General features: G+C 40.9%; 1 protein-coding gene across 5 annotated transcripts in view; it reads left to right on the top strand.

The window, feature by feature from the left end:
- The window catches only part of SHPRH (SNF2 histone linker PHD RING helicase), a 139,725-nt gene that overhangs the window by 79,231 nt on the left and 44,392 nt on the right, over positions 1-16,102 (top strand). For all 5 annotated transcript variants that reach the window (XR_007355789.2, XM_048844315.2, XM_048844316.2 and 2 more), the window contains 5 exons: positions 5,590-5,697; positions 6,600-6,742; positions 9,913-10,086; positions 10,432-10,494; positions 12,208-12,433. Coding sequence is in view for 4 of the 5 variants with exons in the window: in XM_048844315.2 (XP_048700272.1) it covers positions 5,590-5,697; positions 6,600-6,742; positions 9,913-10,086; positions 10,432-10,494; positions 12,208-12,433 (714 nt within the window). In the remaining variant the exon portion in view is untranslated. The remainder of the gene's footprint in view (positions 1-5,589; positions 5,698-6,599; positions 6,743-9,912; positions 10,087-10,431; positions 10,495-12,207; positions 12,434-16,102) is intronic.

The raw sequence follows: 16,102 nt of genomic DNA, 5'->3' as shown, positions 1-16,102 counted from the left end.
AAATATTTCACAAGGGAGGCAAACCCCAGAACCGGGGACAGATGCCTTGTTGTACAGTTGGCTATTGGGGAAGATGGTCTCAAAAATAAGATGAGAACAGATGGTGGTAATTCCTCATTGGCCAACACCTTGGTTTTCAGACCTGATAGACCTAAAACCAGAACCCCCACTCCAGTTCCCATTGAGACCAGACGTCCTCTTTTTTTTTTCAACTGATAGTTTCAGTTCACAACCTGGCTGTTGAGACGGAAGTGTGGTCTCAGTCTGTCCTTCAGAGTCATCAAGACATTGTTTTCGTTTAGGAGGAAATCGATAATAAAAGCATACTTCTCTAACTAGTCCAGATTCTACAACTGGTGCCAAGAGCACAATGCAAATCCCAGAGACCTTGGCATTCCAGACATTTTGGGTTTTCTCCAAAAAGACACAGACAGTACCATTGCTCTTCAGGTGTCTGCTCTTAGTAACATGCTATTCGTGGGGTCTTTGGGTTCCATGGCAGACAATCCACAGATTCCTTTGAGCTGTCCAGCTAGTCAAACCAGTGGTCAGGCCACGCTTTCTAAAATGGGACCTACCACTAGTATGGAAGGCTGTGACAAGCTATGACTTAAGTGTCAGCTGCTTTTATCTATTAAGGCTTGTTTCTTAGTGGCTGTCTTGCCCACAAGGTAAGTTTCAGAGCCTTATTTATACAAGAGCCTGACTTCATGTTCTATGAGGACAAGGTGATGCTCAGAACGCTAGAATCCTTTCTTCCTAAGGTGAATTCCTCTTTCAACACTTCCCAAAAGGTTGTGCTTCCTTCCTATTGTCCAAAATCATAACACCAAACTGAAAAGGTGTTTTACATCTTAAGATGTCTGAAGAGCATTGAAAATCTACAGAATGCATGAGAAGATTGGGCTCCCTATTCATGTCCTTCCAAATGGACATAGAGCTTCCAAATCCTCTATCACTTTGTGGATTAGACTGTGTATTGTGGAAGCTTACAAATCATCAGAGGTTCCTGCCTCAGAAGGGATCAAGGTGTGCTACATGAGATCCTTAGCAATTTCATGGGTGGAACAAGCAAGTGTGTCCACTTCAGAAACTTGCAAAGTGGCCACTTGGTCTACATTTAATACCTTCATTAATTGCTGTAAGATGGATCTATCTTCTGCAAAGACCTCCTTTGGCAGGAAGGGGCTGCAGGAGGTAGCCCAGAAATAATATTGACCTTTGACTGAGCTCACGAAAAGAGGGGGGCTTCTTATCTATTGAATTCTGTTTTCACAACACTTTCTCTGTCTGATCACTTCTTGCTACTTCCTGGACATCCAGAATCGTGGGAGATTCTGGGTTGCAGAATGGAAATTTCTTACCAATAATTTCCTCTCTGTAAGTAGCATCTACCACAATTCTATCCACCCTAGATGGCTCAAGAGCCAAGGGTCAAATATCAAGTGGAATTGTTATGATAGAACAGTTTTTTCCCTTGGTCTAATGTACATAGTTGTTACATTGTCTCTGGAATATTTTGTTAGTGAAATTATGCAAGTTTTACAGTTTGGGAATAACTCATCTGGTGGTAAGCAGGAGAAAAGGGAGTATGGCAAGAGTATGCAGAGCCAAAATGCTGATCTGCCTCTGTGAAGCTATAGTGAGAGGAGAGCAGCCCAGATATCCAGAATTATGGGAGTTGCTACTGGCAGAAAGAAAACTCTAAAAGAAATTTTCCATTTGTTTGTGGAGAATACAACAAGCCACAAACTATCATAAAACAAAAACAAATCAACTGAAAAGCACTGGGCAGTAATTCCAGTAGGCTTTCCCTGCTTTAGCCAGCTGAGAAGGGAGTGGACATAATTTTCCCCTTAGATATCCTTTGGTGCAAATTCCCCTTACTTCTGTACTTTGCCCTGACCAAACATGAGAGGCAGGGACCTGTGAACCTTTTACAGACTGCATCCCCTTTACCTTGTCACAATTACCATGGTTTTTGGAATGTTCAATAAGTGCATGCATATGTAATTTTGTATGCATATCTCTTGTGTGTGTTTCTCTAGTATTGCATTGAATGGGATGCTTTTTTCCACAGCGAGTTAAAGTAGTGATGGAGATTAAAGTAATTTCGGCATTATTTTAAACTGGAGGACATGTACCATAAGCTTTCAAAGTGGAATTGTTTTTCTCTTTCTCAAAAGTAACTATGCATAAACAGATTTATATGTGCTTCTTAGCAAAATTCATATTTGAAAAAGGGCATACTCTCATAAACTGTGATCATACTGTTACACTAATAAAAAAAGTCTTTGATGGCTAGCCCATATCTTTGTTCACCTGCCACCAATTTAGACTCTGCTTTGTTACTTTCTCAGTAGTGCATATTTAGCTTCCTTTTCCTTGCTTCCCTTCTAGAACTAGAGAAAATGCTTTACCGTTCTCTATTCATCTTTTTCTCTTGTATCACAGCGCAATCATAGTGCTTTGTTACCCTTTTTATAAGATATACATGCCAATAATTTGAGCAAATCTACTCAATTTTCTTTTTGAGGGGATTAAAATATACATATTTTGGGCATAAATTGGTCTTAAACTGTTCTTATGGATGCTGCTAAATTCCATGATGTGCTGTCAAAATTTTAACAGAGTGCCCTCAAAATTTCTGCCTCAATCAGAGATGATATATGGGAGGTCGTTTCTACTCCACTTCACCCAAATTCCATCAGTTCCATATTCTGCTCCTCACCCCACTCTGACTAATTTCTATCCATCCATGTACTTTTGTATAGGCTCCTACATGCCTTCCTTACCTGTCCAGCTGTTCCTCATAGCAACAAAAGTAGTGGTAGGTGGGTTGTCTTGTCATCTCTGATTGTGGAGTGATCAGGCCAGAGGCTCTCTGGTGATGGGCTCAGTAGGTGATTGGGACAGAATCCCTTTTTAATATTTTATGTGGGAAAGTCTCCCTTACTGCTAGTAGTCTCCTAGCTTAGTGGTTTTCAAACTGTGATCCATTACTGGGTCATGGAATGTAAGGCACTGGGTCGCGGTGGCTCTGGTCAGCACCGCCGACCGAGCTGTTAAAAGTCCTGTTGACGGTGCTGCCTGGCTAAGGCAAATCTAGTCCCTACTTGTTCTGACACCGCGCTGCGCCCCAGAAGTGGCCAGCAGTAGGTCCGGTTCCTAGGCGGGGGCACCATGGAGCTCTGCATGCTGCCGCCACCATGAGCACCGGCTCCACACTCCCATTGGTTGGTTCCAGGGAATTGGGGCTCAGGCTTATCTCAGGTGGTTCCCAGCCAATGGGAGCTGAGGGGGCAGTGTCTATAGGCAAGAGCTGCGTGGAGTCGCCAGACCTGCTGCTGGTCGCTTCTGGAGTGCAGCACAGTCTGCGGTGCCAGGACAGGCAAGGAAGCCTGCCTTAGCACCCCCCGCTGTGCCACTGACTGGGAACTGCCTGAGATAAGCCCACACCCCAACCCCGGGCCCCAGTCTCCTGCTCCAGCCCTGAGCCCCCCACCAAACCAGGAGCCCATTCCTAAACCCCTCATTCCCAGCCCCACCCCAGAGTCTGCACACCGAGCCCAGAGCACTGGCCCCCTCCTGCACTCCACTGCCCTCACCCCTGCACTCCAACCCTCTGCTTCAGCCCTGAGCCCCTCTCAGACCCCAAACCCCTCATCCCCAGCTCCATTGGGTCGCAGGCATCAACAATTTTCTTCAACTGGGTCGCCAGAAAAAAGTTTGAAAACCACTGTCCTAGCTGGTGTGGGAGGATCAGGATGGCATCAATCTCCCCTAGCTTGTATGAGGAATGCGGGGAGCCAGAAGAACAGGTTTTCTGTGGCTGGTAAGGGGACTTAGCGGAAAGGGGATAGGTATTGGAGATTTGGGGAATAGGACTTCAGAGGCCTGATCCTCCTTCCATTTATACCAGTGTCCCTCCCTTCATTGACTTCACTCTTGATTACCATAGTGTGAGAGAGCAGAATCAGGTTCCCTCACATTAAGAACTCTTCATACTAAGGTTGGGGCCAGGCAAGCACTGTCAGGGAGGAAGTTGGACTGTAGCAGCCCAGTTGCTTGTTTCTTTCAACCCCTAGCAATTGGTTTACATCATTTTATCTTTTTTGTTATTGTCACAAGGAAAAGGACTGGAAACTTAGCTCTCATTTTTAAAGAAAAAAATTAAGATTCTTCTTCTTTGTCCTCTTTCAATAAAGTGCTCTTGACCACCCCCATGAGCCTCTCTCTAGTTTCACAAAAAGAAAAGGAGTACTAGTGGCACCTTAGAGACTAACCAATTTATTTGAGCATAAGCTTTCGTGAGCTACAGCTCACTTAAGCTTATGCTCAAATAAATTGGTTAGTCTCTAAGGTGCCACTAGTACTCCTTTTCTTTTTGCAAACAGACTAACGTGGCTGCTACTCTGAAACATTTCTAGTTTCAGTGAGTAAGCTCCATCCATACCAATGATGATGATAATTCCATAATAATAGAAAAGTGAAGTGAAACTTAACCAACACCAAAATGCAGAAAATAAAGACAAAAATCTGACTCACCAAAATTGTGCTGTGAGGTACTATAGATTTTGACTATTTATTTGTGAAAACACATGCCAGTAATCTACTTGGTAACCTGACAGAAACATATTGCCAAACTGGTGCCAATACCACAATGAATTTTTGTTCATAGAAGTGCTCCGTATCAAAAATAAGTTCATAATCTGATTTGCCTAAAAATAGCAGAGACAAAAGGTGGGAGAGGTAATATCTTTACTGGACCAACTTCTGTTTCGAGCTTTCGACCCACACAGAGCTTTTCAAATCTGGGAAAGGTACTCCGAGTATCACTGCTAAATGCAAGGTGGAACAGATTTTGTTTGATCTGAAACTAAACATTTAGATTGCATTTGGAGTTTTTTATATGTCTTTAATAAAGTTGATGGAAATTTCAAAATGAAAATGAGTTTTGAATCAAAACATTTTGAAAATGTCAATGAAATGTTTTGATTTTTTTCCAGTTTTTTTAAGTTGTTTTTTTCTGACCAAGACAATTTCCTGAAATGATGTGGACAACCCAAATATGCATTTTTCTTAACTTTTTTTTGGCCTAAAAATGTCTTTACTCACTATGTTGCAGTTAGGTGTGATGTTCAGGTAAAGTATAAAATAAATTGCTGTTCTCTGACTCAGCAACAGCTACTGCTGTGTAGGCACAACAGAATGGCTGAAAGGATACAGAGAGAAAGGTTTAATTCAGAATTCCTTGGCTTTTTTGAATTTAGCTAAAGTCATTTTTCATCACAGTCATATAGTTTTAATGTATTTAATTTATTTATCTTCTATTTGGAGAAGGAAAAATGGTAGTCAACCTCCTTCCTGCCTACAGTTTGTCACAACTGTACTGTTCTCATATTTATAATCTCATGCATTTCAAGCTCTTTTAAAGAATTGAATTTGCAGGGAAGCAAATACAGACCTTGAGTAACCAACCACACTCTTGGACTAATGCAAGACAGTAGCTGAGAGCTTTTCTATGTTTAATTATTCCTTGTAAATATAAATGACTGATGCATATTTTAAACTCTTATGTGCATATAGGCTGAACAACTTCGACAACATTATATGAGTAAATCCAATGCAGAAGTTTCAGAAGCTCATCAGGCCTTGCAACCAGCGCTACAAACTATTCGTGAGCTCCAGAGAAAGGCAGGTGCCTCTCTTTGGCTTATGATTTTTGATTTACTAATTACTTTTTAACCTGGGTGTCCTAGATTCAAAATATTATTTAATATTTGTAATGTGGTAGCACCTCGAAGCCCTGATCAGAATGGAACCGCATTGTGCTGATCACAGCACAAACACATAACAAAAAGATGGTTCCTGCCTCTAAAGAGCTCACATTTTTAGTATTTGATGAGCTACAACAAATGGACACAACAAGCAGATAGGAGGAACACAAGGTAATAGTGAGAAAATGATGATAAAGCAACTGCTTTATGCTTTTTCCATTGTATCATGTTACACACATACACACTCGCCTCTTCAAATTTAGGCTAAGAATCAAGCTATAAGAATAATACCATACTGGCCTAGAAGATACTATGTTTCTATATTTAAAAAACTCTGCATCAGGTGAGGCCTCTGTTCCTTCCTAAGGAACTGTTCTTCCAGGCAAGTATATTTCAACAGCATTAATTCACTCTGACAACATACCTGATGAGGAAACGTGTAAAAGAAAGATATACTGATGAAGGCTTGAGCTGAAATGCAGATTCGGCTATACTGTATTACAATAAATAAAGACATAGAGGATTAAATAATAAAAGATTATTTTCTTCTCTTGCATAGATATCCTACATCTACCTTATGTAAGCAATTTAACGATATTGAAGTAATTGAAATTTAAAAGGAAGTACCAGATAGTTATGCTGGATATATTTGAGGGCAGAGGTGGGCTTTTCCAACTGCATCTTCATCTCTTGGCTACTTCCAGTAGATTTTACCAGTCCAGGCAGAATATGATTCAGAGAGAAAAAAAGGCTCCTACCACAGCATGCAAAGCATTTACTTGTTGTGAGTGTTCATGAATAAATCTCTCTTGCATACAGATACATTCTGGGTCGCTTTGGTGGTTGGACGTGATCCAGACAGCAATACAATATGCCATTGATGAGGAGCTTGTTCAGCGTGTGCAAAATGAGATAACCAGTAACTACAAACAGCAAACTAATAAACTCTCCATGGCAGACAAGTAAGAGAATAACTAACTACAAAATACACTTAACTCTGCTCAAGTCTTCTAATCAATTTGTGCTAGCAGATGCAATTAAGTGCCAGGCACTTGTGTTCAGAACATCTGCACTGCAATTAAGTTTAAAAACTCACTTCAAAAAGGAGAAACTAAATATATAAAACTTCAAAAGAGAGAGGCCTTCGGTTTTCCCCCGACAAGTATTCATTAAAATGTTCTCCTTTGTGTAATCTACTATGTTTTTTTTTAATTTTCTATGTTCATGCAACTGCTGAGCAAAATAATTCAATGTTGGAGTTAATTGCATTGGGAGTTAATGTTCTCTAAAACAAACGGACTTGCAATTAATTTTGTTCCTCTAGGGATTCAGTTGCATCAGTTTGGACCCTTATTGGGGTCTATCCATTTCCCGCTTTGCAGCTTCCCATTCTTGAGATACCATTTTCTGGTTAACAAGTTCTGGATGGGTTTCCCACTGGAGACCATCAGTACTACTTCTTCTGTTAGAATTGTCACTAGTTACTTTCTCCCCACCAGCATCATCCTTTTCACAAATACCATAAGTCCCAAGTTCAAGAGTACTCCCAGCTCATGGAGCAATAAATTACAGATTCATATGTTTGTCCTGTAAAGTGGTCTATAGATGAGTGACTAGCATTTACTGTACTTGTAAACAGTCTGGCTTCAGATACAGGAACATGAAGTGTAAGTAGTTGCCTTTTTAAAAAAAAAAAAAAAATTGAAATGTGAATCCGTTATAGGAAAATTTCTGTTTATTTACTCTACATTGCTATAAACAAAGATAGTTCTTCACACACAAGGCAAAAACGGTACCCTTACTTTGAAGAGTTTAGTCATAAGACTTGATCCTGCAAGATGCTGAGTACTGATACAGCAAAGCACCTAATAACATGCTTGACTTTTAATTCCACTGAAGTATTGTTAAAAAAAAAAAAAAAAGAATTTTTACTTTTTATAGCTTTTCTTTTTCCGTACTCAGAGTTGTGTTGAGAAGGAAGACAAAGAAATTCCACACATCACTCATGGAAGACCCATCTTATTGTGAGCAATCATTTGAGACCAAGGGTTTCTCTAAATGCCGCTGTTCAACAAAGCTGGGTGAAGACTATTACAGATGTTTGTGTGTGTGTGTGTGGTTGCCATTAGAGCTTGCCAAAAAGGATGATTCCCTTTCCACCAAAAAATGTGGAACATCAAACATCAAAACATCAAAAATGTGAACGTTTTCACAGGGAGTTTCCCAAAACAGAATTTTTCTTGAACCTAAAGATTTTTTCAGCTTCCTGGCTTTGCCTCTGGGAAGGCTTTGAACAATTTCACAGGTGAATTTGACAAGAGCCTTCCAGCCCAACTATCGGGAGACAGAGAGGCCAAGCACTGCTGGCCTCCCCATCCCACGGAGCTGTGGGGGAGCCAGGCAGAGTGCCCGAGTGCACTGCTGTGTTTCAACGAAAGTTTTTGTTGAATCTGTGGTAGACTCATTGAAATATTTCACTTTCCCAGACTAAACTAAATTTCATTGGAAAATTTATGGCAAGCTATACTTGCCACTATGTATATTGAAAGAGGGAATAGTTCTTCACTTAAAATGGGCTAGTCAGAAAAACCTTGACTGTCTTCTTAGTTCTATCACTGACAAGCTGTGACCTTGGGCAAGTAACTTTTCTTTCGGTGCCTCAATTTCCGCATTTGTAAAATGGGGGATGATACTTGGTACTCCTTTGTAAAGTACTTTAAGATTTGCAATAAAAATATTCCAGAAGAGCTCAAATATTTTTATTATTATTTTTAAAAATGCAATGATGGAAGCTGCAAGTGCTATCTAATAGCTGAGTAGTGGAGTTGACTGACCCAAGATACAAAGGGGGATTTCTCTCTTTTGGGACACTAGGCAGCTCAGGTTGTTATATTAACTCAAACTTAAATGCTACCCATGTGTTTCCAAAATACCCTGTTGGTAATTGGTTAGCTCTCCCATATGTGGGTTTTATTTAGTTGCAGAATTCCGAATTAGCCCTAAGTATTGCTTAACTTGATCATTTAAACAGCTACCCATTTTCTAACTTTGCTCAGCTTTACACAGATGAACTTATCCTTCTCTAACTTGGCTCATTGTAGTTTTGGAATGTTTTGGATCAGATTTTCCCTAAGAGAGAGAAGTAATCTATTTAGAAAAATATATATATATACACACACAGTAGAACCGCAGAGTTATGAACACCAGAGTTACAAACTGACTGGTCAGCTTAACGCTTCATTTGGAACTGGAAGTATGCATTCAGGCAGCAGAGACACACACAAAAAGGCAAATACTGTGCAGCACAGTATTGTGTTAAATGTAAACTACTAAAAAAAGATTTGACAAGGTAAGGAAACTGTTTCTGTGCTTGTTTCATTTAAATTAAGATGGTTAAAAGCAGCATTTTTCTTCTGCATAGTAAAATTTCAAAGCTGTATTAAGTCAATGTTCAATTGTAAACTTTTGAAAGAGCAACCATAACATTTGAGTTATGAACATTTCAGAGTTTTGAACAACCCCCATTCCCAAGATGTTTGTAACTCTGAGTTTCTACTGTAAGTACTTTTAAGGATGCCAAGTTGAGCAGTGTTCTGGCATCCAAAGCAGCGTACCCAAAGAACAATTACAGCATGGGCAGCAACAGTTCACTTCCCTTGTATTGCACTGGCAGCAGGCTGTGCACCTGATCAAGAGAGATACCTAGGTGTTTGAATAGATGGTTCATCTTCATGCCTGTTCGGTATTTTGCCTTTGAGATCTAGAGTAACAAACGTTTGGTGTGCGGTTTTATGTATGTGTCTCCACTGTGAACTGGACTGAGACCAACAAACTCATTACTCCCTGGCCACCAAACACAAATCAGATAGTAAATATTTTCAGGCACTACTGACCTTGACCACATTTGAGACAGTGACCAAGATGGTATGTGCTGTTTCCCCATTTCTAAAATCTGAGCCATTTTATGTCACTGACTTCAATGGGGACTATTCATGATAGTGAGCATTACACTTCAGGACTGGGTCTTAAGAAGTTTCACTGCATACTGCCATTTATTTGTTTCTCTTCTTTGTGAAAATATTGAATTGGGTTTTGACTTGGTGTGCTATTATGTGTTTTTGATGTTGGTCAGGTTCCGTGACTGTAGAGGCCTTCAGTACCTGCTCACAACTCAAATGGAGGAGGTGAAGAAGTTCCAGAAGCTTGTAAGAGAAGCTGTGAAAAATCTAGAAGGTCCTCCCTCTAAGAAGGTTATTGAAGCAGCCACTCTCTGCCATCTGCGGCCCGTTAGACTTCCTTTGAACAAGTATGTCAAAAATGTTGGTTTTGTAGGAGGCGTACTGAGAAGTCCATCTTCTTTTGGAATAAGAGGAAGAAAAATTAAATTGAAATATTAAATCTCCCATTTTAAATGAGATCCATGCAAACAAACCCTTATGTCTGCATGGTTCTAGTTTGCAGGATCCGGCCCTACATTAATTAAAAAAAAATGGAGATCTTCTATTTTTTTCACTGAAAATTTAATGAGCTTATTTTTTTTAAATAATAGTTTCATTCATCAGAACAGAGAGAATTCTGGGCATTTCTTAGGAATTAGCTTGGTTGACAATTAAAGTTTTAAATGCTCTCTTTTCAATCTCTTGTATTCTAGTTGTGTCTTCTGTAAGGCTGATGAGCTGTTCACGGAATATGAGTCAAAGCTGTTCTCCCATACGTAAGTACTTAGTTTTAATTCTTATTTTTGTGATTCAAGGAAAATTTTGTTTTGGAAGTTAAAGTTTAAAATATAAACATCTTAAGTTGCCTAAAACACTTGTTTTAGGAGGAAACTATTTCAGCATATTCTTACAAAGAGAGTCAGTGTCAATGTTTTAGGCAGTGTCACTTTTTTATGCATGTTTCATTTAAAAAGACGCACTTTTGTAAAATGAACAAATAAGTGTAGTTTTCTCATTAGGGGTTTATGATTTGAAAGATCACAGATCTAAACTTTCAAAATGTTCCAAGCTTCTTAATGTGCAGATTTTGTAACTGTATGTTCAGCTACACAGTCTGTATGGGCAAATGCTCTTGTGTATGTATGCAAGTCAGAAGTCCTCAGAGAACATGGCTGTTGGTGGCTTTTCATTTCCTCTAAGTAAGAGTACAGTCTGATAAATTAGCTGATGATAATCATTATGGTAATGGTTATGAAGTGCCCAGAGAGAGAGAGAGTGTCAGTGGCAGAGCTGGAATTAGAACTCTGAAGATCCTGGCTGTCATGCCCAAGCTCAGTACACTAGGTCATGTTGCCTCCACATTCAAAAATGTTGTAAATCTCAAATGCCCAGTGGGAGAGGGGGAATACAGAGAGTTTGGGGTTGGTGGAAGGGATTTTCAAAAGCACTAAAATGAGTTAGACGTACAAGTCCCATTGGAAGTCAATGGAATTTGTGTTCCTAACTGATGAAACCCCCATCCCATGATTCAAGACGGCTTTAAAGAAAGGGTGTGGTGTGTTTTTTGTTTTGCCAGAGAGGAATGAGAGATAGAAAGAGAGAGGCCTCCGGGCTCCTTGCCACTTGCTAGGGTCAGGGAATAGTTTTGTTTTTTGAGTTTGTGTGTGAGTTAATAAACTGTGCCCTGACTGAAGGGCCTGAAATAGGCTTTGGCATGGCACTGAGGTTTTTTGGGCTGGTGAGGGCGCATATTAATGTACACTCATCCATGGTCAGTTTGGTAGGGAAGGGAGTTGGGAGCTGTTGGGTTTCAAAGATTCTCTTTTGGGGTAGTAGACTTTGAGCCAAGGTTCCTCCTCTGCATCTCTTTGCTGTCAGTCCAGGGACAAGTTAAATATACAAAAGTGCTATTTAAAAAAATATTTATTTTTTTTACACTTGATACCTCCAGTGTCCTTAATAACCACTCTAAAAGTATGATGTCTAAGGCTTTGCAAGAGCTAGTATTGAGTGCATAGCTGACAAGGTGCCCTGCATAGTATTCATGCTACCAGTATCTAACATGCTGCTTTCAAGGGACTGTGGGATAACCATAGTTTAAAAGCAGACTCACAAACCAAAGCTGTTTTTTCCCTATTTTAAATTATGAATATGTTCTAAACCAGAAGCATAAGACTTGATGTTAACCAGAATGTGACTAGAACCACAGGCTGCTTAAATTTGTTTGGCCTGGATGATTATTTTTATTTTGCCTTGTTAATATCTCCTGATTGTCAATGTGGCCATGTTTTGGGGTTCACAAATAGCCAACAACATGGTAGTTAAATATAGCAGTGTATATATATGTATATATGTAAGGTATGTATATAGCTTAAATCTAGCAAATGTGTGTGTATATATAAATGTAAATATAACAATATATGTATATGTAAGATATGTATATATCTTGAGAAGCTAGTGACAAGTGTTATGCTTTGGTGTATTTAAAGTGTGAAAGGCCAGATGGCTATCTTTGAAGAGATGATAGAAGATGAAGATGGGCTGGTTGATGACCGTTTGCCCACCACAAGTCGAGGACTATGGGCCGCAAGTGAGACAGAGCGCTCCCTAAAAGCCATACTGTCTTTTGCCAAAGCTCACCGAATGGATGTTAGACTAATTGAAGAAGGGAATATATTTCTGGAACTCTTTGAAGCATGGAAGAAGGAGTACAAGGTACAACACATAAGATTCTGAAGAAACATTGCAGTAGTGTATTATATGTAACATGAATATAAGCCAAAATTTTCAACCTAGATGCCTAAAGTTAGGACTTGTCTACTTGTAGCTTTTGCACAGATTTAACATTTACCAAAGCAAGCTAAACTGGTATACACACTTCTATACCAGTATAATTGCATCCACTGCAGACGAAACCAGTTAATCTCGTTGGTCTGTATTTAGTAGGGCTCACCAAATCAGATGTCTGGCCCATCCAATGCCTCAATTTACCTTTTGTCTCATATCAGTTAAACCACCACACCTGGTGTTTTCACAGTACTGTTCCCCTTTTGGGGATAATTTATTATTGTAAAATAACAAAACCATACAGCCCTCACCCCTGGGCTCATTTAGTTCTTTTGGTTTATAACAGGCTTCAGCATGCATTTAGCCCTCCCTCTAGACTCAAAAATCCTTTACCACAGCTTCACCTTCTGTGACTCTGGGAGCCCATTCATGCCCACTGGCAAAGGTTAACTATACTGTAATACATATCAGGCGTGACCTATCATTACCCCCAACACAATTACCATATCATTACCCCCAGCACAATGTTGTCATAATATGTATCTAAAAGGTGTCAGATAAGGAATCGTATCTAAACTGGTGACATGCTGGTCCTGAAAATCATTGCACGGGTTGTGTACAATCAGTGTACGGGTTGTGTTCAAAGACTTTTATTTGTGTGTACTGGAAATATGTTCCTAAAATGTGTTTGGGAGGCAGTGTGTACATCGGATGTGGTTCCCCTGTCTGACTGGCTTGATTACAGACTGAGGACAATGAAGGTATATATACATATAAGGTAAACAAAGTAACAAGCAATCGAGGAAGGAGCTTAGTGAGCTCACCGAGGGGTCAGAATCTGCACCCCAGGAAGCCTTCTTGGCTCTTAAGGCTGAGACAATGGAGTTTGGGTAATATAAGGGGAGCAAAAAGACATGTTAGTGATCCATGACTCTGTGCCTGTGAAAGTTTGATCCCCTATGTTGGAGAGCTAGAGATGCTGGTAATAGGATGTAAGTGTAAAAAAAAAAAAAAAAAAACTGTTTAGGGTAGGCAACAATTGTAATTTTCTAAAATTAACTTTTAGTCACTAGAAAGCATGTTTTGTTAACCATACCTGTCTCTCTTTCTCTGGCTTAGCATGACTTAAATCTCTATTCTTCATTAATAAACTTATTCTTGTTTTATTACAAACCCATGTCAGTGCTCTGTGTTAAAATGTAAGTCTTCAGCTAATATGCATGCTATTTTGAGTGTCACAGGGAGGTGGACTGGACACTGCAGAGAGACGCTCTGGGGAATTCGGGAACTGGGATTTACTTATTGTTACCTGCAAGGCAAGTTTTAGACTGGCAAAGTCTCAAGGAATTTGCTGGCAAGACTGACAGGCTGGAGTGTCAGGGAACTGACACACAACTTAACAGCAAAGCTCTCACTTGCTGAGGCAGAGGGGTAACACAGTGACCTAAAGTTCTGGGTCCTGAGCAGAACATCACACCTTCCTTATAATCTTCCCACGAGTTTCACTGCTTTGCAGGGGGGCATGGCTCATCATTCATGTCGCACTTTCCGTCAGTACCTGACCCAGGCCAGGGAAGCTAAGGATCCAACCAAATTTGGTGATGAATCCTGGTCATGTGCCACCTGAGGCACATTGCGTATACTCTAAGATGATGACTTATTTGCAGCCCCCTTAGCCGGAGCTTCTCTTTCAGCAGATTCCTGCTTCCTGTTGATCTCTCTCCCAGGCCTTCTGCCTTATAGTTCTGGAGAGTTTTCACCCACTTCTTCCCAGCATGATCCCCAAACTCTCACTGACTGAAGCCAGGCTGCCCTTATATTCCCCAGCAGGACAAGTTCCTAGTCACATGTTCCCATCATATGACCCATTGACTCAGAGGTAAACTAATCCCAGGTGAGACTGAACTCACAACTACTTCAGAGAGCCATCTTACTCTGTGACACTGCAGAAACTGTACACAAGCTCTCAGGCATCTAAAACAATATTTAAGCACCTGATTTTCAGAGATACTGAGCACCCTGTAAATCCCACTTGTTCTCTGAAGATCAGGCCACTTTTATTAATTCGAAAATTTTGGCCATAGTTCTGTGTCATGCTTCACTATTATATGTGCAGAACTTAGTGCAGTTGGCACAGAGAGAACTAGATTCCTGACATGAGCTGCTCATTTGTTGCATTAGTGTGTTTCTTCTGCTGTGAGAACAAATAGTATCATAGAATCATAGAATATCAGGGTTGGAAGGGACTTCAGGAGGTCATCTAGTCCAACCCCCTGCTCAAAGCAGGACCAATCCCCAACTAAATCATCCCAGACAGGGCTTTGTCAAGCCTGACCTTAAAAACTTCTAAGGAAGGAGATTCCACCACCTCCCTAGGTAGCGCATTCCAGTGCTTCACCACCCTCCTAGTGAAAAAGTTTTTCCTAATATCCAACCTAAACCTCCCCCACTGCAACTTGAGACCATTACTCCTCGTTCTGTCATCTGTTACCACTGAGAACCATGTCTAGATCCATCCTCTTTGGAACCCCCTTTCAGGTAGTTGAAAGCAGCTATCAAATCCCCCCTCATTCTTCTCTTCTGCAGACTAAACAATCCCAGTTCCCTCAGCCTCTCCTCATAAGTCATGTGTTCCAGTCCCTAATCATTTTTGTTGCCCTCCGCTGAATGCTTTCCAATTTTTCCACATCCTTCTTGTAGTGTGGGGCCCAAAACTGGACACAGTACTCCAGATGAGGCCTCACCAATGTTGAATAGAGGGGAACGATCACGTCCCTCGATCTGCCGGCAGTGCCCCTAATTATACAGCCCAAAATGTCATTGGCCTTCTTGGCAACAATGGCACACGGATATCTTCATGTTCTATTGCTTTGCTTTTTCTATACTGTATTCAGCACGGTATCTTCATGTTCTATTGCTTTGGGAGACAGAAGGAGGGCTAGTATTGCCAATGACAATGTAAATAGTACTTTTGTGACTCCATCTGTCCTGGTCTGGCAACATTGATTCAATTGACTGTGCTACTCAAATCCACTTTGAGCTGGGAGAGCACTGCTACATGTATTGTAGCCCTTGTGACAAAGTTCCTCCTCCGCCTTGGTGGGTCCTGTGTTTATTAGTGGATTTGCTCGCCTCAGAGATTCATGGTAGCCCTCAGTTTGGCCACTTTTGCTAGTGGCTCAAACCTGCCATTCACTCAGCTAACCACATCACTGGCCAGTATGGGGAAATGGAAGGAGAACAATCCCCGTAGTCTCTGGTGATCCACCTAGTGAGTCGGGGGACAGGCCAGGGACCTTCCCCTCTGGTAGGACCCACAGTCCAGGACAACTCTGATCCAATAGGGAGTTGCGGAGAAGGGGGAACCCGGGCCCGCCCTCTACTCTGGGTTCCAGCCCCGGGCCCTGTGGATCACAGCTGTCTACAATATTTCTTTTGACAGCTACAAGTCCCTGGCCTACTTCCCCATGGCCTTTATCCTCACTACAGGACCTTCTTCCTGATGTCAGCTAGCGTTTGTACTCCTCAGTCCTCTAGCAGCACGCCCTCTCATTCTCAGCTCCTTGCGCGCCCCTCACTGACTGAAGTGAGGTCCTT

This window comes from Caretta caretta, chromosome 3 (genome assembly GCF_965140235.1).
Source record: "Caretta caretta isolate rCarCar2 chromosome 3, rCarCar1.hap1, whole genome shotgun sequence".
In the NCBI taxonomy this organism is placed as follows: Eukaryota; Metazoa; Chordata; order Testudines; family Cheloniidae; genus Caretta; species Caretta caretta.
The sequence above is the reverse complement of the archived record's forward strand: the minus strand, read 5'-3'. Positions and strand labels throughout refer to the sequence as shown.